Source organism: Thunnus albacares, chromosome 22, assembly GCF_914725855.1.
Source record: "Thunnus albacares chromosome 22, fThuAlb1.1, whole genome shotgun sequence".
Lineage (NCBI taxonomy): Eukaryota > Metazoa > Chordata > Actinopteri > Scombriformes > Scombridae > Thunnus > Thunnus albacares.
In genome coordinates this window covers 8,169,435-8,191,237 of record NC_058127.1, presented here as the reverse complement: position 1 = coordinate 8,191,237, position 21,803 = coordinate 8,169,435, and the positions used below count along the sequence as shown (strand labels likewise).

General features: G+C 40.5%; 1 protein-coding gene across 3 annotated transcripts in view; it reads right to left on the bottom strand.

Moving 5' to 3' along the window:
- The window catches only part of zgc:109889 (uncharacterized protein LOC553542 homolog), a 44,887-nt gene that overhangs the window by 12,223 nt on the left and 10,861 nt on the right, over nucleotides 1-21,803 (bottom strand). For all 3 annotated transcript variants that reach the window (XM_044342414.1, XM_044342415.1, XM_044342416.1), the window contains exons 2-3: nucleotides 9,237-9,381; nucleotides 7,083-7,217 (exon numbers count right to left, since the gene is read on the bottom strand). In XM_044342414.1, coding sequence (XP_044198349.1) covers nucleotides 7,083-7,217; nucleotides 9,237-9,369 — 268 coding nt within the window. In that variant the 5' untranslated portion in view covers nucleotides 9,370-9,381. The remainder of the gene's footprint in view (nucleotides 1-7,082; nucleotides 7,218-9,236; nucleotides 9,382-21,803) is intronic.

Genomic DNA, 21,803 nt, shown 5'->3' with positions numbered 1-21,803 from the left:
CAGCTTCTGAAGCTTCAGACAACTGATTATCTTTTGGTTTTGGACTTTTGTTTGGACGAATTAAAACATATGAGGGTGTCAACTTTGAAATTATAAGAAACATTATTAATTTTTCACTATTTTCTGACAAAACAACTAACTGAGAAAATCTCATTAGTCGCAGCCTGAGGCGGCTTGTTTCATTTCCATCATAATAAACGAAATCAAAAGTGCTGTAGATGACGGAAAAAATGAAATATTAACATCTGTCTCTACAATAATGCATTCAACGCATACAGACTATATAATACAGCTTACATACTGTACACACACACACACACACACACACACACACATACACACACAGGAGGTGATAATAGGACAGCAGGGACAGATTAGTTTTAGAGCTTGTTGCATCAGATTAAAGGACCATTCTGCTGATTTTCAACCTTATCTCTTGCTATCTGAATGAGGAATTAGCATGAAAAAAACGTCTGCAGTTGTCCCCTCTGTGTCTCTGGGGCGCCGCTGCAGAATCTGTTGTTCTTCCGGCACCGGCGCCGTCATTTGAAGTGTACAGTGATGCAGTTGGGGGGGGCGAGGGAGAGAACTACAGGCTATTTCAGCTTGGATTTCTAGTCTCCAGGAGACAGAGGGTGTGCCGGGGGGCCTTTAGATGCTGCTCAAAAACAAAACTTACAAACTAGTGATGTTTCCAGAATATGACTGCAGAGGATGTTATGGACGAGGATACATTTTACAGTTTTTTTGGCTGACTCGGATATTCAGCTGTATTTATTCGAGCAAGAGTGCGATTGGGGGTTGGGCGTCAGAAGCTCGCATGCAATGCATCCTGGTACATGTAGGCCCTGCCGGCACGGCTCCGCGAGCAGGAAAACTCAGATCAATATAGCACACGCTGAGGAATTTATTGGTTTGATTGACTACATTTACCATCAACACTGATTGGACAGCCACATAAAATGTGATGAAATTGCCCTTTAATGAGCATCTTACACACACACACACACATACACACACACACACACACACACACACTGCAGCTGCAAGGGAGGTTTGTGTGAGCGTGTGGGCGTGCTTACTTTATGGAAATCGTGCTTTCGGTAATCATAAAGACTCCAAATGCTCTGTGTGTTCTGCAGCTTGTGGTACTGTGTGATAATGTGATTTATACACATATAAAAAGACACTATTTGTTTGTTTGTGTGTGTTTGTGTGTTTGTGTTAGTGATAGAGAGAGAGAGAGAGAGAGAGAGAGAGGGAGAGAGCGAAAGGGAGAGTGAGCCACAGAAAGAAAATACGACATGTAATGTATGTGTGTCAATCCTTTAACACCACAAGAGATTTAAGGCTACAGCAATGCAACGCTATCCAGGATCTACCAGATGGTTAAACACACAAACACACACACACACACACGCGCAGGCATGTTCAGTGTACATCAGCCTAGTATATAATAAGGTTAAACCGTGTCGATGTAACATATGTTCCTTCCAGTGATTCACTTAACTGTACAGTATACTGCGTGTGTGTGTGTGTTTGTGTGTGTGTGCAAGATCAGCAGCATTATTAACAATGTCAGAAGGAATGAGTGTCTGCAAGGTTTAACCTCTGACTACAAAGACTTATTCCTCAAAAACTAAAGCGCTATTGGTTGTTTGATCCCGTGCGTGTGTGTGCATGTACGTGCGTGTGCGTGCATGTGCGTGCATATGTGTGTGTGTGTGTGTGTGTGCGTGCGTGCACAGATTCTGCAGTCAGAGCACACTCCTGTCTGCTCGGTGTTTGATCATTCCTTCCTAAAGCATCTGTCCCTGCGGCCAAATGAATAATCCACAAAACTAGCAGCTAATGCAACTTTCATTCAGACGCGTCTTCAAAGACACCTCTAGCTCTCCCTCTTCCCTCGTAGCACACACTCAACCTCTCTCTCTCTCTCTCTCTCTCTGACCATACACACACACACAGACACACACACACACACTCTCTCTCTATCTCTGTCTTCTCTCTAATCTTTCTGTCGTGCACTCTCACATATATATATACGCTCATCCTTCCCTCTGCGTGTTTACAAGCATACAAATAACTGCCAATAACCAGATTAATGTAATAAGGGACTTACATAGTTTGGAGTCCTGCAATAATCAGATTTTTTGTGCTTTATTTAATAATCAGTTTAATATTAATAAAGTTGTGCAGCAGCCACATGAGTAAAAAGAGAATAAACATATTAAAGAGGTTTAAAAAAGCTCCTTATTGTAAATTCTGGTGCTTTAAGTATTACAGGCTTGACAGACTCTACGTGATAGTGAGCTGCGTCGTTCATTTCCCATGACAGGAGTGTGAAAATGTGATTTTCGTGAAATGCAATGTATAATCTCTATTTTGTACAGCTGTGCGTTCCCATGAACTTACAATGTTTGAGCGTTTAGCGGAGATAAAACTCACAGACCAATGAGATAAGTGCTTACTGGTGAGACATGCATGGAAGTGTAACTCTGGATGTTTCTGACGTCCCCTGAACAATATTTTTTTAATCTAAAACAAAATTATGATTACATATACTGAGTATTCTTGCAACATTTTTATTGTTTTATTGTCTTTTTAGTTGTATATGTGCAAAAACAGGCAATAATGAATTTGTTCCAGAATGAATAGAGGACATATACAGTATTTTATTGTTGATACATGCAACAACAATTATTTCTGACGTAATTTATTAATTAATACGTTCCAAATCATGGTAGACTGCAAATAAACCTCTTAAAGTCTTATTTTCTTGTGAAACAAGTGCAAAAATCACACACAGTAAACTGCAATAGAAGTCAACAAGTTTGAATTGGAAACAGGTTGAAATATGCTTGAACTGGTAGTTTTTCCATTTTTATAAAAAATTTTGTATTGACAATGACTTGATAAGATGGATATTTTATTTTTGCAGTGTGTGTGCGTCTTCTCCGTCTCTATGTAAAGGCTACAATCAGCTCTCAGTAGAGTAAATTTACTCTGAATTCAATCTTAATGCAACAATCATAACCTGGTTGAGGTGGTATGACGACTGCATAGACGAGTCTTCTTTAGTCAAGAATGTATCTAAATGCTCTGATGATGTCGATGTTTTCTTTTCAATATTTAACTTCCTTTTCTTTACAAAATTATTATTATTATTATTACTAATTAATTATTAGTTTTTTAATTACATTTTGTTACAAAGTTTCCTCTTTCTTCCTGCCTTTGTCCTTGAATTGTCCCTTCCTCCCTTCTGTCATTTCTTTCTTTCTTCCTTCCCTCCTTCTTTTCTTTCTTCTTCCCGACTTTCTTTGCTTCCTTTTCTTCCCTCCTCCTTTCCTGTTTTTCTTTCTTTATTTCCTTTCCTCTTCTCTCTCTACTTCCTTACTTCCATTATTCTTTGCATCCCTCCTTCTTTTCTTCCTTCCTTCTTGCTTGACCTTCTTCCTTGTCTTCTTTCCTTCTGTCTTTTTTCTTCCTTCCTTCTTTTGTATTTCCTCATCTTTCCTTCCTTCCCTCCTTTCTCTCTTCCTTCCTACCTTTCTTTCATCTTTCCTCATCTCTCCTTCCTTCCCTTCTTCCTTTCTTTTCTCCTTTTTTTCTTTCATTGTCCCTTTCATCCTTTTTTTCCCCTGTATGTCATAAAACATTCACGGCGTCCTTCCAGTTTGGATTTATCAACAAAAGACAAGGAAGGAAGAGGCAGAAGGCAGGAGTGGAGGAAGAGAGGAAAGTGAGAACGACGACGAGAGAGACGAGTGGTTTGTGTGTAAGAGGAGGAGGGGGAGGAGGAGGCGAGGAGACGAACAGAGGAGGAGAGAGAAGATGAAAGAGTGTGAGCGGAGGAAGAGGAGGATAAGACGGAGGACTGCTGAGCTTTTCTTTTTCATCCCCGCTGCTCTATCCGACGCTCTCTGTCCGAGTCCGCTGTGCTGCAGAATGACTAGGCAGTATCAGCAAGGAGAGAGAGAGAGGGAAGGAGGGAGGGAGAGAGAGAGAGAGAGAAAGAGAGAGAGGGTAGCGGAGAAAAGGAAATAAAAGGGCTGAAATGGAGGAGAGGATGGCGGAGACAGGGTAGGAGAATAAAAAAGGAGGAAGGGAGAGGAAATAAGAACGATGACATAGGAAAGCAGCGGAGGGGAGAGAGGGAGGGAAAAAGAGGTAACGAAGTGGGGAGACTTAACAGACCGCTACAAATGCGTCAGCGGGCTAATTTTCGTTAGCCTATATTCTCGTTCCGGATGAAGTGAATCAGTGAAGAAGCTCATAAAAAAAAAAAAACTGTCCGTGGAAAATCAGTAAAGCTCCGTAAAGCATAGAGAAGTCAGTAAAGCTTGTTAACCAAACTGCCACGCTTCTTCTTTCTTTCACCAGTATTTAGTCCTGACAAACTGATCCAAAGAACATAAAAAAAAAAGACTTCTACTTAACCAGATTTTGAGAAACCACATTTAAGGATCCCTTCAATAAAAGTAAAAATGTTCCAATTTCAAAATTTTATTTAACTTTAACTTATTCTGGTTCTTTATGCAGCGCCTCGGTTCAGCCTCTGTCTGAAACAGGCAGTTTTAGCTCCTGTCTCTTTAAGACCCGCCTCCCAATGAGCCCACTCTGTTCTGATTGGCCAGCTCCAGAGGCTACGTAAACAGTAGTAGTAGAATTTATTTCTTTTCCTCATTTTTTACTCAAAATGTCAGCTTCTCAAATACAACGGCACATGTTTGACCTAAAATCCGATCCAAAACCCAAGAAACAACTTTAGCAACATAGACTATGGAACGGACAGTTGTTTGTGGTCATGCATGAACAATATGTCGTCTGTTTGATAGAAAGTAGAGGTAACACTGAAAATGAAGCATTCTAAAGCAGACTAAAACCTGAGCTTTTGACTTTCAGGGAGCATTTTTACATCCTGGCATGTTATGTCCATAGACTGTAATAAATAATGGATGTAACCATCATGATGTCACCCACTGGTTTGTGGACCCTCGTTTTGAAGCCTTTGCGTTTCAATTTTGATTGTCGCCATCTTGGATTTTTGGAGCCAAAAGTGACCATATTTGGAAAAAAAGGGTGGAGCTGACCCTAACGCTAGCTGCTAGCTTGGTTAGCACGGCGCATTTACACTTAATGGTTAACTTTGATAATGCTAATGCTAATTTTCACTGGCAAAAAAACAGGCTTAAAACCATTAAAACAAAATGTACTTACTGGAAAAAACTGAACATCCGACTCCTTAGAGGGTATTTTATCACAACTAAAACACACTGAAATAGCGATGGCTACGGCTACGCCTGTACTCTGTGAATCTATCTGTTGCGCCATGGTTATGTTGTCTCCGTGGTAGCGACTTGCCTGTGACAGCACCCACCTGCCACTCAAAGTGGACACACCCTTAATTATGCGTAACTTTAAGTGTTAACAAAATTTAAACGGGTAAGTTATACAAAAATTTACCCCCTGTACAGTTGAGACCAAAACTCTTTTTGCACCAGGCTGTAAACATGTTTATTTCTGCTGTAAATTTGGGCATTTTAACATGAGGGTCTATGGGGATTAACTCGCTTTTGGAACAAGCCTCAAGTGGCCATTCGAGTAACTACTATGTCCCCTTTAAAAGGTTGTAGCGGTCAGTCGAGAGCCTCTCAAAGAGAAGATGAAAGAGGGGGGGGGGGGAGTGAGAGGGAGGAGAGACAAAGAGAAATGGAGACAGAAAGGAGATAAAGAGCACTAGAATCGGGGTTTGTCAGATCTCACATTAAAGTTCAGTTTGAGCCTCTGGGGCCGCCGTAGTCGGCTTTGAAATTCTCCTGTAAGCATCAGCTTAATCATCACAGCTCAGTCTGACTATGTGTGTGTGTGTGTGTGTTTGTGTGTGTATGCCTATCAATTACGGCATTAAGAGAATTGACCTTCAGAGTTAGTGAAAAGCTTAATGATGGAGATAATGAATCCGACTCACACTGCACACATAACCACAAACACACACACAAATTGAGTGTAATAGCCCTTTGGAAAGGCATGTATCTGCAGTGTGATGTGTTTATTCTGTCATTCTGTTCACTAAACACACTCAGATGGCACACAAACACACACACACACACACACACACACACACACACAGACACATTGATATGCAAATGGAGCATCAGCACAAAAGCCGACAGACATCAAACAAAGAAAGTGGAACAGGTTGTTCACACACACACACACACATACACACGCGCACACACGCGCGTGCAAACCACACACACTATAATATGACAACCGCAGGGATGTTTTATCAATAAATCATCAGCCTAGACATTAAAATGCTGCAGGCTGAGGGGAAAGCAGCGAAACACACACACACACGCACTAACACACACACAAAGACACAAAGGAGCAGACATTTTTAAAAAATTAACCTGTGAATACACACAAAAACTTAAGAACACACACACACACATACAGACATGGAAGGAAAATCATATTTCGGATCATGTGTGCATTAGATGCTGTTTCCAATTGACTCCCGTTCAAAAGTGTCACCTTCTCTCTAGAGGTCAAGCATTTTTTAAACAAGTAATTATGGTCTAAATTGCTAAATTCAAGGCCTCTAATAAATGTGCTGGTGGACATTTTGGAAATTATTACTCCGTTAGTAAGATTTGGAGACTTAGTCGGCTTTGATGTCTGCTGTGGGGGCGAACCGATGGGTGACATCACACCTCGCTACGTCCATCTTTATATACAGTTTGTGGTTTAAACACATGCATGCACACACACAGTTCCTGCTTTCTGACCACGCCACACACAATCATCCAGAAACACTAGAGACACACACACACACACACACACTTAATGCTTGATAGCACTCATTGTAATCCTCAGAGAGAGAAGAACACAAACATACATATTCAAACACCCTTAACAGACGCTCTTTGTCCTCCTAAATTCTGCTCACCAAGAACCAGCACAAAGCAAATTCAAACAATTCACAAACAACTACTGTATATACTCGATTAAACAGCTGATACATTACAAACACACACACACACACACACACACACACACACATATATTGTCCCCACCTTCCTCCACAGTGGAGTCGAGCTGGGTGACTTTCACAGCCAGCTGGTCAACTCTCTCCTGCAGGCTGCTCATCCTCAGGTAGAAGCTGTTAGCTTCGTTGAACAATTCTCCGAAAATGTCCTCTGCATGGCGACCTGGACGAGACACACACACACACACACACACACACAGGGTTAGGTTCGATACTTTTAATTTAATTTCCCTTTCCTGACATAGCTTTTCTTTCATCCCGGGGAAAGTTAACAGAGTCACACTGTCACATTCGCCAGCTGAGCTCTGCTTCACATCCCAGTAATAAAATCAGCAGGGAAAATGACTCCTCATTCTTTAAAAAAACAAAAAAAAGAAAAAAAAAGAGCAAACAAACACATTGTTGGCAGGCAAACAGCTACTAGACTCTCTGGATATTGTTGCATCTCATTTATTTCAATTTTCTCGGCATCAACTAATCATGAAAAAAGAATCGTCTGCTTGATTAGCTGCACTTTGAGAGTTTTATTTAGAACAAAGTCTGCACGGAAATTCATTACTGACCCCTGGCAGCATATGTGGTAAAATAAACTTCACTTACTAGCTTTTTCCAAAGCTTTTGACCACCTTAGCCAGGAACTTATCATGTGACCAAAGTGAGTGATTGAAGCTCTGGAAAAAGCTAGTGAATAAGCCTGGAGTTTGAAATATTTTATCACTAAAACACAGTTATGTTTACACTCTGTATTTCTAGCCAAAATGTACTGGTGTTTATCCTTGAGGCCTAACAAACACGTTTAATGTATTTCCTTTTGCCTACATAACCACCACTAACTGTCAATCAGTATTAGAGCCTGAAATATGCACAAAACAGACACCAATTTGTCAAAAGCACCACTACTGTAGTGGTCAAAAAAGTGTCAGTCAGCTCATTTTCTTGTCCTCTTCGGGCAGGTTGAGCAGCAAGAATAAGGATTTCATGTGGGCAGCAGAAATTATTATAACTTTAACGTTTTTTAGTGTGATAAAACCCAAATAAATAGTAGAACATTAGCCTGTTAAAGCAGAAAGGGGCTGCATGAAAAGAAAAAATTCATAGAAATGGAGGTCAGTCACTCCTCTTCCTCCTCCTCCTCCTCCTCCTCCCTCCGTCTGTCTCAGCAGGACAGGCTGCCTCCTGCCGTGCACCTGTCGGACTGAATATGTAAAAGAACATTTCTGTCTGCGAGAGTGTGTGTTTTGTGTGTCTGCGAGCGTGACGCACACAGAGAAGTACGGAAATTTAAAAGCATTTACCAAACCAAATAAAATGCACACACACCTGCTACGTATCCTCAGTCTCTCTGCATCTCTTATCCTCTCTTCTCTACATTTCAACACCCACATCATAACAGATGGAGCAGAGGCAGAGAGCGTTCACTCATTCACAGTGAGCTGTCAGTGAATTTTAACTGTTAATAACATCTAAATAGCTTTTTTTTCCCTTTTACTTTTCCACTGTATGATCTACAGTAAATCTGGTCTGAGTCTCTGTTTAACACTTTCAAAAAACACGACGTCATCAGCTGGATTTCAAGGCTCGGGGTGAAAATATTCAAGAAAAGGAAAAACAGCATCGACTCGTTACACTGTGTTTGTACTGTGGGTCAATTTTTATGGCTGAGTCACATGTTTATGTGTGTGTTATTGGATCTACCTCTTTTTTTTTTTTTTTTTTCCAAACAGGCAGTTTGAAACTGACTGCTAAACACTGTGACAGCTGCATTTACAGTAACGCTGACTGCTTCCTCTCAGTAAACAACTGCTGGAATGCATCTGATCAGCATGTGCCTTGTTTGCACTTAGCATTTAAACACAACATCTCGAGCGATGTGTTTACAAGTACGTACAGCATCTCTAAATGTATCTGCACTCAAAATGCTAAGGATGACACACCGGGATCTGACTGCTTGTGGTAAATTTGAAGTTTTTCAGGGATGCATATGACCTGAATGCATATGGTCTTCTTCTGTTTGGAAGGTAGAAACCAATCTTTTGGGTTTGTGTGTAGTTTAATCAAAAATGCAGATAGTTAAGTGCAAAATGTGCATTTCTTTGTCGGCGGCAGCGGTCGCGTGTCAGCAGGTAAAGTGCTGAACATTACAGAGGAACATTACTCACATCCTGAACCTCTGTATACTCACTGAGACTGCCCAGCTGTTTGATGATGGCTGCCAAGGTGCTGTTAGTGACGCACTCCAGTTCGCTGGTCACCCCATCTGGCAGCGCCCCGCGGCACAGGTGCCTGGGCTCAATGTTCCTCTTCACCAACGGCATCCTGGTTTATACCTGAGGAAACAACGGAGAGAAGGTTTTTTTTTGGTTAATGGTGAAATCTGTTTTATGAAATAAGACCCCGAAGATACTGAAGACATCACCGAAACTGTGTCTCAAGCAGCTCGACTCAACTCTGCTGGGTATGTTCTGACATTTGTTAACACGCCGTCGCAATAAAATAAGTACATCCGCGCTGACAGATCAGAAAATGAGAAGAAAGCGGAGGGAAAAATGGGGTTGGTGCTCAGCTGCGAGTCCTGATGGAGACGGAGGTGTCATGTCCGCCGTGGGACGCAGTCGCTCATCGCACTGCTTAATGTCAATGCGGCCGGGATGAGCCAAGAGCCAAATGAGCCGGAAAGAAGTTTCTAAATGGTGCTAACGAGTTGCCACTGTGGCCAGAGAAACCACGAGGGAAAGACACTGAGGGAGAAAAAGACAGGGACAAAAGATGAGTATAATGGAAGATAAGACAGAAAAAATGAGAGGGTGAAAGAGTTATGACAGCGACTGAAAGACAGCGAGAGAGAAGAAAGAGTCTGTTCTAGGAAAACAGACTGTCAGTGTGTGAAAGTGGTCGAGCCACATGGGAAGAGCTACATATAGATGTTGTATGTATGTCATAGAATGAGGCGAGTCAGGCGTCCTTCTGCTGGGTAAATAAATGCTTCGGTTTAAACCTGCATTAATCACACATATAGCTCATATAACCAAAATTATCAAGAATTAACACAAAACTCTGCATTTTTATGAAGCGTTTTAGCCTCTTTCATCTCATTGTTTTGGTTTTATAAGCCTGTGCATTTATTGGTTGATTGTGAGCCACTTTTATCGGAGCCCAAACTCAAAAAAAGCTCAGATAACTTAAATGTACATCAAACGCAGACAGACAGACAAACATCTAGCATCAGGCAGTTTCTAAATTACAGAAGATTGTTTTACAAGTTTATACATTTAGCATTGTAAGCTGCTTTAGACAAAAAACATCTGCTAAATATATCTGTAATGAAACGTAGTGAAATCATGTAACTGCGCTCTGCCAAAAACTACCATAAAAAAGAAAACATACACAAAGGAATGGCCACAAGGACGCTGAGATTTGCTTATCAGGTAACTGCTAGTACATCATCCTACAAGGCTCCAGAGTACTGTATGTTCACTCTGGTATCTACTTTCTCAAGTGTGCGACTCACAAGGTTAAACCTGGCAGCTTTTAGAAAGAAGTGTGCATTTATTTTTAGGTTGAAATGTGCAACTTTTGAAATAAAGTGTGGTTGAAGTTGAAATGTGCAACTTTTAATTTGAAGTGTGCAATTTTACAGCTAAAGTGTACAACTTTTTGGTGGGTGACTACACTTTTTAGGGTAAAATATGCAGCTCTTAAATTGAAGTGGGAAATTTGGGGGGCTGAACTGTACAATTTTGGTTTGAAATGTGTGATTTTTAGGTTGAAATGTGTAACTTTTGGGTTTATGTGTGCAATTTTTAGGTTAAAGTGTGTAATTCATAGGTTAAACTGGGCATCTTTTAGAAAGAGGTGTGCATTTTTTAGGTTGAAATGCGCAACTTTTGATTTGAAGTATGCAATTTTGTGGATAAAGTGGGAAACATTTTGGTGCACTACAAGTTTTAGGTTGAAACTACAAGTTTTAGATTGAAATGTACAACTCTTAAGTTGAAGTGGGAAATTTGGGGGCTTAAGTGTGCAATTTTGGTTTGAAATGTGTGATTTTTAGGTTGAAATGTGCAACTTCTGGGTTTATGCGTGCAATTTTTAAGTTAGTGTGTGCAACTGATAGGTTAAACTAGGCAGCTTTTAGAAAGAAGTTTGCTTTCTTTTAGGTTGAAATGCACAACTTCTGATATCAAGTATGCAATTTTGTGGATAAAGTGGGAAACATTTTAGTGCACTACAAGTTTTAGGTTGAAACTACAAGTGTTAGGTTGAAATGTACAACTCTTACATTGAAGTGGGAAATTTGGGGGCTTAAGTGTGCAATTTTAGTTTGAAATGAGGGATTTTTAGGTTGAAATGTGCAACTTTTGGGTTTAAGTGTGCAATTTTTAGGTTGAAGTGGGCAATTTTGGGGTTGCAATACACAACTTTTTGGTTACCAGATTACCATGTTAAATTACTTTACAAAAGGAGAGAAAAAAATGGAGTCTTAGGATACACTAAAAAAGATAAGTAGATTCATCATTAACTGCAACTACACTGTAATTTGGCCATTTGGCTCTTTGAGGTAATTTTCATGACAGACATGGACAGTTAAAATGAGGAAGAGGAGCTGGATAAAAGTGAGTGAAAACTACCGACGGAGCCGAACACGTGAGAGGAAACTGCTCGGCTCTTCTGAGTTTGGAGTGAACTCTCTATGTGGGACACGCTTGTTATTTTTGGGCCTCGATTTTGTGCGAGGGTGTGTGTGTGTGTGTGTGTGTGTGTGTGTGTGTTCATGCCTGAGAGTTTGTGCGTGCCGCACGTGTGTCTGCGCGCCTCAGAAGTTAAAACGATGTGTGACTTCTCGGCAAGTGTGTGCGTGTGTGTGTGTGTTCTCGCTCTGTGTGCACGTGAAAGACTGCGTATAATGCACATGTGGGAGGGTATGTGTGTGTGTGTGTGTGTGTGTGTAAGTGTGTGTGTGTGTGTTCCCAGGTCAGTGCTCTGGAAACGTGCCAGTCTCACACTCTCTCCCACGCTTCTAATATAATCGCTGGCACAATTAATATTTCCGGGACGAGAGGCATGAAGCAGAAACAATGGAGGTAAACAAAAACACATGAATTCGCTGCCAAATTGTGTGCATGTGTGAGCGCGTGTGAAACCTGAATCTTCATAAGACATAAGACATGCTAATACTCGTCTGTAATATCAATTCTCGAGCTAATTTACAGACTTATCAAGCACAAAATGTGTGCACATGTTCCTTAATTTATTTGTAATTTGTCTGACTCAACCACACATGACAACTTTAATAAAAAATGACTAGTTTGTCCTCTTTACGTCTCTCTCTCTCTCTCTCTAATAGCTTCTGACATTCAATTATATAAACCAACTCAGATCGCGCCGGCTTGTCTTAAGAGTGTGATCGAGCTTCTTTGAATGTGTGTGCGTACATGTGTGAGTGAGCTAATATCAACCCCCCCTCCTCCAGCTGCTGTAAATAATCTAACACTCTGGCTGTTTAATAATACATACACACTCATCCTCATACTCCGCCGCCGCCGCCGCCTCAATAGCTTCATCTCTCATTTGTCTCACCAGTCTGACCCCTCCCCGCTCGTCTTTTATGCCGTATATTCTCGCTCTAGATCTTCACTCCATCTCTGCCTGGTTTCATTAATAAATCAGGATGGGTGAATATCTCTTCCTCTAACTCCCCAGTCTCCAACAGCGAGCGGGTATTTCCCCGTCTCTGCGTGTGTGTGTGTTTTTATCGGCGAGTGTGTGTTCAGTGCGAGATAACAGGGGGATTGTGTGCGAGGGATGCTGGCGTGTACTAGATGTTGAGGCCACTTAGTCTGGTTTTTGTGATGTGGATCCTCCCTCTCTTTGACATACACACGCACGCACACATACACGTTTAGCCTACTTGGGTCACTTTTGGGGACATTGCATAGACTTACATTACCCATTAACCCTAACCCTAAACACTACTTGTTTAACCCTAACCCTAATCCTAACCACTACTTGCTTAACCCTGACCCTAACCTTAACACTACTTGCTTAACCCTAACCACTACTTGTTTAACTCTAACCCTAACCCTAACCACTACTTGTTTAACCCTGACCCTAACCTTAACACTACTTGTTTAACCCTGACCCTAACCTTAACACTACTTGTTTAACCCTAATCCTAACCACTACTTGTTTAACCCTGACCCTAACCTTAACACTACTTGTTTAACCCTAACCCTAATCCTAACCACTACTTGTTTAACCCTAACCACTACTTGTTTAACCCTGACCCTAACCTTAACACTACTTGTTTAACCCTAATCCTAACCACTACTTGTTTAACCCTGACCCTAACCTTAACACTACTTGTTTAACCCTAATCCTAACCACTACTTGTTTAACCCTGACCCTAACCTTAACACTACTTGTTTAACCCTAACCCTAATCCTAACCACTACTTGTTTAACCCTAACCCTAACCACTACTTGTTTAACCCTGACCCTAACCTTAACACTACTTGTTTAACCCTAACCCTAATCCTAACCACTACTTGTTTAACCCTAACCACTACTTGTTTAACCCTGACCCTAACCTTAACACTACTTGTTTAACCCTAACCCTAACCACTACTTGTTTAACCCTAACCCTAACCACTACTTGTTTAACCCTGACCCTAATCCTAACCACTACTTGTTTAACCCTAACCACTACTTGTTTAACCCTGACCCTAACCTTAACACTACTTGTTTAACCCTAACCCTAATCCTAACCACTACTTGTTTAACCCTAACCACTACTTGTTTAACCCTGACCCTAACCTTAACACTACTTGTTTAACCCTAATCCTAACCACTACTTGTTTAACCCTGACCCTAACCTTAACACTACTTGTTTAACCCTGACCCTAACCTTAACACTACTTGCTTAACCCTAATCCTAACCACTACTTGCTTAACCCTAACCCTAACCACTACTTGTTTAACCCTGACCCTAACCTTAACACTACTTGTTTAACCCTGACCCTAACCTTAACACTACTTGCTTAACCCTAATCCTAACCACTACTTGCTTAACCCTAACCCTAACCACTACTTCTTTAACCCTGACCCTAACCTTAACACTACTTGTTTAACCCTAATCCTAACCACTACTTGTTTAACCCTGACCCTAACCTTAACACTACTTGCTTAACCCTAACCCTAACCCTAACCTTAACCACTGACCCAAAAATCAATGTTTTCCCAATTGCGGACACGGCTTTGTCCAGGTAGTCGGGGGCTGAGCAAAACTCGGAGGAGTGGCTGAGACTGTCACTAAAATGAGAGTAGCTGGTCCACCTTAAGTGAGCCTGAGCCTCGCTGACTACAGGGCTAACCCCCTTCACTTCAGCTGGCGGGCATGCAAGACACGGGAACTTGTCTCGGGTCTTGATGAGTTGTAGCATTTACTCACCGACAAACAGCCTAAACTGTACACACAATGCACTGCTACGTTCAACGCTACACTGCTAAATTCATACTGTCTGCTCCGATCACCAGCCTCACCGTCACATACCCGCTCTCTCTCTCTCTCTCTCTCTTTCTCTCACACAACCTACGCACTGAACTATTCCTTAACGGAGCTACTTGCATAACACATTTTAGTTTAAAAAACATCTTAAAAATACATTAAAAAAAATTCCCCCTAATGTTTAGGCCCAACAGGGAGTCAACTTAGGCCTCACAGGCTGCAATACACTGGCTGAACCTTGGATAAGTCAGACTCAGACACACACACAGACTGCATTTTGATCCAAAGGCACTTATTCTCTTCACACAAACCCATTCAGGTCAGCTGCAGGGCAAGGTGACATCATCCTGATGGGCTACACTCTTGATTTAAAGACACTAGAAAGGACTGAAAAGCAAGTAAGTAGAAGACAAAAAGACGTCCGACATGTCGGTCCTTCCTCTTGGACCTTGTGAGGCATTTTACAAACAGAATGAGATGTCTTTCACCATGACACACACTACATGCACTGAAATGACAAACTGTCGCGCCCGATACTCATTTTCATTCCCAACACCTCACGTCTGTCGGATCAGACCATTCACAAGATGACATATTGTAATTTGATCCCAGAATTAATTTATTTTGTGTGAAAGAGATAAAACACCTCTGAGCAGTTCCCTGCAGTGACCAACAAGATCTTTTCTTTTTTTTGGGCCTGGAGTAACTACATTTAAAGTTTCATTGCATTGACTTTAAATGTAAAATCCACATTTTTTGATATGTAAAAAAAAACAAAACGTAGACTTATACGACTACAAAAAGTGTGCCAAGCAACCACAATATTTAAAACCTCTAACAGAGAAGTTAAGTCTTCAAATGATTTATTTCACAGTGTTTTAAATGCACAATTTTAGGCATTTTAAGACATTTGGGACCATAAGACACAGAGGGAATGAAGAAATTAACAAGCTAACAGGGAGGAGAGAGGAGGAAAAAGTGTGTCGTGGAGCCATGGGAACGTTGCCATGGCAACGCGCTGAGGAATCTGCTCCGCTGCTCAAAAGTGGAACTCGACGAGACTCCGAAAATAGTATGAAAGAGGAGAAAGGGAGTAAAAGAGGATGGGGAGATGAATAAAGAGAGGAAAAGTTGGATGGAAAGGAGGAAAAGAAGGAAGGATGGACATCCCTGTAAGAACTAAAAATAGAAACTTTAAATCTGCAGAGGATTTATTGCAATCTGATAACCGAACACAACATAAGGAGAGTTTAGGGTGCAGCAACTAAAAAAAAAAAAAAAAAAAAAAAAGCAACACAGGAATCACGTCTAACAGTTCGGAAAGTCAAACTCTGAAAAGGCGCTCCTGATCAAAGATTCATGACAAGATGAAATTGTTTTTAGAGCTCTTCGGAGAGCTGAACAACCCTGTCAGATACCTAAAGACAGAAGCTTTGAAGTCAGAGATGGAGAGTTTTACATGCATCAGGTCATAGTTAGTGCCAACATCCTGCAGCTGGGACGCCAAAGAAACTGAAATAAATGGTTTAGATTATTCATGCTGCCGTACAGTTCTGCATTAACCATTACATACTGTTCAGGTTAAATTTGACCCATTTTTTACATTTTAGAGCAGCAAAAACACCCTAAACACCCTTTCTTTATAGGACTTTTCCTCATTGTGACCTAGAATATACAAAAATAGGAATATTTCAGCTTTTCTAAATTTTTATGCAGCTGATTCACATTGTTTTTACATACTGTAGAGGGTAATCTGGGGTGAATTTGACCCATATTTATTCAAAAACTAAATAATTACCCTCAAGAATGTTGCATTCTTCACATTCAATAACATTCATTGAAATCACAATGTTCTCCTGTTTTAGGTCACACAGGAGCATAATCTAGTGTGATTGTGAATGTTTTTTTCTCTGTAAATACACTTTCTCTGCTCTCTGAGGATCCTCTCTGGGGATTAATCACCCTTTTATTAACGACTGATGAGGTGTTTATGAATGAAAAATTGATATCTGGTTCAGAAGTTTGAGACTAATTATGAGGGGATACAGTGACGGGTCAGAATATGAACAGTATGTAAGGATTATTGCAACTGAGACCCCTGTAACATCACTGAGGGACAGGTCGCTCCTGCATTGGTGATTTTCACGTTCTAACATAAATTGATGACTCATTACTGTATGCTGTCCTCTAAAAAAGGTTAAATGAACCCTACAGGCCATTGTGCATATTACATACACAGTTTACAGTAGGATGAAGACTTCCAGTTACTGAGCTGCAGTTAGACGAGACATATAAGCTGTTTCAGAGATCAACTTCCTGACCAAAAGCCCATTTAACACCCATTTCAGGTATGTTACACCATGAGAAGACTAACGTGCTTATCTGGGAAACCGTCCAAAGTTCGGCTCGTGGTCACACTTCTACCTCTGTTTCTACATTTAACAGCTCTTCCTACTCTTCCACGTTCTCCCTTCCTCCTCCTCCTCCTCCTCATGTCTTAATGTCTGTACATATAACAACATTTGTAATCAGATAAGACTTGATCTGACTGATCCCTGACTGACTGGAGCCTCTTCGTGAGGAGGTGCTGGGATGTTGGACCAAACATCTCCCCAGGGTGCACATTAACAGACTTTGTCGGTCTTAAAATCTGATTAAAAGACACAGATGCTCTATTTTTATTGCATTTGATGTATTTGGGGATGTAATTAAGCAGAAAATAACTAATTTCTGACTTTTCACGTGCATTGATTTATATGTGTGCGTGCAGATAAAGAAGGAGACGGTATTAATTACTGTCTATAACCAAACTCATCATTCCTGCAGGCTGTCAGGCAGGCATCAGCTAATACTATTACTGCTCCGTCTGCTCGGACATATAGCGTTAAGCACACACACACACACACAATCACAGACACATACACGCAACTCTCCCGCTGTGCTACACCAAGCTAAGTCTGTCTCGGTCTGCTCTGAGGAAGGTTAGCAACCCGCCCACCCGACCCTGTCTCACTCAACCCTCCCCCCCCCTCCTCTCCTGCTCCATAGGAGGGACCTGTATAATCACAGCTAATTAGCTTTCTGCAGTAACTAATGGAAATGACAAGCCCTGATTCTTTATGACGATATAATTAGAAGATATACTGCATGAGGGAGCAAGTTGTATTGCCTCTAATGTGACAGCTAGCTGGTGCTGTGTAAGCTTATCACAAATGAACATGTGAGCTGATGCGACAAAAGCTATATGCAAGCATGTACTATATATTACAGGGGTAATGTGAAGCTTACAGAACATAATTGCACAATACGTAATGCTTTTCTGAGAAGCAGTTTATGGTATGAAAGCCTGTCTTATTTCAAGACTAGGTGCTGCATTTTAGAGTTGAAGCCTGAGATAATCTTCCAACTTTGGAAGATTATCGTCGGTGTGCTAGTTACTTCAATCAGAGAGTCTTATTTTGCAAATGCATGCTCTGTATATCAGTGCAGTAAGGCCCACATACATATAATAACACTGTCTGACTCAGGATGCCCCTAGATGTTCACTACTGGTACTTAAAAGAACAGTTCGACATTTTGGGAAATATGGTTATGTGCTTTTTTGCTGAAAGTTAGCTTAGAAGTCACGTACGGGGAATTAAATGCTGTGCAGAGACATTTTATAGCTGTACAGAGTCTTGTAGTCTTGTAGTGGATTGTCAGGCCTCCCAGAAGTCACTGCACTCAGCCAAGAAATAGTTCCAACATGTAACTCCCCATAAAACCATAACTTGTTGTTTTTACACTTCTGTTTGTATATGGATTACACAAACAAGATATTAAGTGTTAGCTGGTGAGTTAGCCTAGCTGCTTCACTCTGCTTCTTTATTCTAAACTTAGATAATCTTCTCCCAACTTCATACTTAACAGACAAATATGAAAACAATCTAATCATCTAACTCTTGGCAAGAAAACTAATTTCCTAGACTGTATTCCCTTAAGGTACTACATGCATTATTTTTGCATTAAAAGCAAGGTAGCTGTATCCACAAGAAAGAACCTGAGGGTGCAAAAGGGTCATCACTGGAGTGGTAAAAAATTTCATGTCTGTAGCTTTTCTTTTCTCTTTGCCATTACATAACTTTTTGTTTGATACAATGAAACACAATACGGGTCAGCAAAGCACTTCCATTAGTCACCCTCCATGAACAGACTAATTATATACCCTCCCCAAGTACACACTACTGAATACACAGTAGCTTGTTTAAGCTTCTATCTTCATATTTTTTATACCAAATCATCAAAGTCCATTTTTGTCACTTGGAATAAACATAAATGATTCCTGTACAGGTAACGGTGACATCTGTAACATCTCTAACAAACATCTTTTAGCTTTATCACCATGTCTTGTGTGTGTGTTCTCTCCCTTATGATCTAATCCTACAGCATTATGTAAAACATGCAGGCTAATTAGCGCATGCAGCGTAGCTCATGTGTGAATGAAGAAGTGGAGCTTTTGCTAAGAATAACGCTGGAAGAAGAAGAAGAAGAAGAAGAAGAAGAAGGTATAATTAAGAGGGTTAATAGGTCGGTTGTTCATGTAAATGAATTAAAGGCAGCGGCACAAAGCTTAATAGAGGGTTGTATGTGCTGTGACACCTACTGTAGATTAGGGTATTGCTTTGCATAAAAGCTTAGAAGTAATGTGTTATTTTCAACAAATCTCTCATTAGTCTGGTTTGCTCATTTGTGCTAGTTTCCAAGACAACACACTTAGTAATTAACCACTGTGCACAGAAATTTTGAATTGCAAAATAGAGTGTGCTGCAACATCAAGCGTGTCGGTATTAGCTTTATAAAGATATCTAAAGATGTTGGTTTACATGAAGTACATAACAGATTATTTAATTTTCAAAATTTATAGGTCTAGACTTTTGTAATGAAACTCTAAATGTGCTGTAAGTTGTTTATTGTGTGTTGAAAATTAAACGTTTTCCTGTTTTTAGATGAAATCCTTGTACCTCCGGAAATAATAAAAGCTGCCTTGTTTTCATTTTAAAATTCATTTTAGCTCTAGGAACGGCGTTGTCAGTCTACCACTGCGCTCAGTGCTAATTAGCACGTTAGCATGCTAACAATGTAAGTGAACATGGTTAACATTATACCGGCATGTTAGCATTGTAACTGTGACCATACTAGCGCGCAGATGTTAACATTTAGCTCAAAACAGTCTCACAGAGGTGTCAGCATGACTGTAAAATATGATTTTAAGCATACTGCTGTGCTGGTTTGGTCGGTCATTCTCTTTGAAAACAAGTAACAACTTGTTTAGCATAATATTGATAAAATTGAATTAAAATTGTTAAAAGGTCAAAGTAAAGTATGGAACTGAAATCATTATTTGAAATAATAAAACTGACAGCATTGTACTGTATAGGTTCCTAGAAAAGATGAAAACTTTGTGCCTGAAACCAATTTAAACTTTTCAAGAAATAAGAAAAGCTGCCTTGTTTTCAATTTGAAACTCATTTTTAGCCACGTTAGCTGTGACGACAATGTCGGTCTATCACTGTGTTCAGTGCTAATTAGCAGCGCTAACATGGTAATTGTGAGAATACTAGCATGCTGATTTTAGCATTTAGCTCTAAAACACAGCCTCACAGGGGTGCTGGTGTAAGATGAGATTTATTTCTTGTTTTGCAGATTATGTTATTTTGCTTTTGGTTTGATGTTTTACATGATTTGATTAAAGGAGACTTGTAAAGTTAAGTTAAGTGGATTCTGAGGGATCTTTTCCTCCCCACAGAGAAGAATAACATGCAAAATATGAAAATTATGTTTTTACAGCTACAAGATTTCTGTTTGTTGTACTTTATAGGTTACTAGTCCCTCAGGAAAGAATACTGTGTATTAACGGGTAAATTATAGTTTATTTTCACTCGGTTGGATTTCGCCAAACCTAAATATTTCTAAAGCCACAGGGAAATATTTTGGTTTCAACTAATTTTTTTATTACTGACAATTCATCCAACATGACTTTTCTGGATCAGGTATACAAAGTTAATAACAAACAGCTTGAAATACGTGTAATATAACAAAACGGACTGTAAATTCAGGCCTGACTGACAGTGAGCACACAGCTATGAAAACAGGAAAGTGAGCCAACACAGTGAAACAGAGCTAATGTTTTATTCTGAGTCAGGATTACTCTGGTTTTGCTCCGCAGGCCCGGGAAGCTCTCTGCTTGGTCGTACGCCAAGTGTCAGCGAACAAAGGCATCAGTGAACTCAACAAAGCAGAAATGAAAAATTAAAAGAAAATGACTGGAACAAGCTCTCAGCTATATGAAAATCTATAAAAAATAAAAAAAAAAACGCAGCCATGTTATGTTTGATGTTGCCAAAACAGCGAAAAACCAGTTTTTGTTTGATGTTACTCAAACCTGACTAACCGCAACAATTCCAGTTACAGCTTCATTTTAACCCCAACCCCCCACGCTGACTCTCGCCTCCTCCTGGCCTCCTTTCTCCTCCATCCTCAGCTCCCTCGTCTCCCTCGTCTCCCTCTACTCCCTACTCCCGCTTCTCTTTCTTTGATGTCTGTACTTGTTGATGCTCTTGGGTGAGGAGCCATTGTAGAAAATGATCACAATTACGACGGCGCTCTCCTCCCCCCCCCCCCCCCCCCCCCTTTCTCACTAATCCTCCCTAAAAACAAATTATGCAAAAGAGTGCGAGAGAGGAGAGGAGAGGAGAAAGATTTTACGGTGGTTGATCTCTCTCTCTCTCTCTCTATTTTTTTTTTTTTTTTTTTTGCAGAAGCAGCAGCGGGCTCTGAGGACTGGTTGTCATGGTTTCTTTGGAAGTATTTTCATTTTTGGCTGGATAATGAAGTGATCTGAGCGGGACAGAGAAGAGAGTTTACTTTGGGCAATGCAGTCCTGCAAGACATCTCCGTCACTTGTCTCCCCTGTGTGTGTGTGTGCATGTGTGTAGGTGTGTAGGTGTGTGTGTGTGTGTGCCTTGAGTACCTTCCAACTGAGGGTGCATGCAGATGAAGTGTTATGAAACAGCCACTTTGATGGAAGGTGAATAAAACATGGGAGACAAAAGAGCTAAAGGCACAATGACACACTCACTCTCACACTCACACACTCACACACACACTAGCACTCTATCTCTACTCTGATAGTCAAACAGTAGTTTCAATTCATTAGCCGTATTTGTTTTTATCTACTTGGTACAGCAAATACCAGAAGACAAAAAAA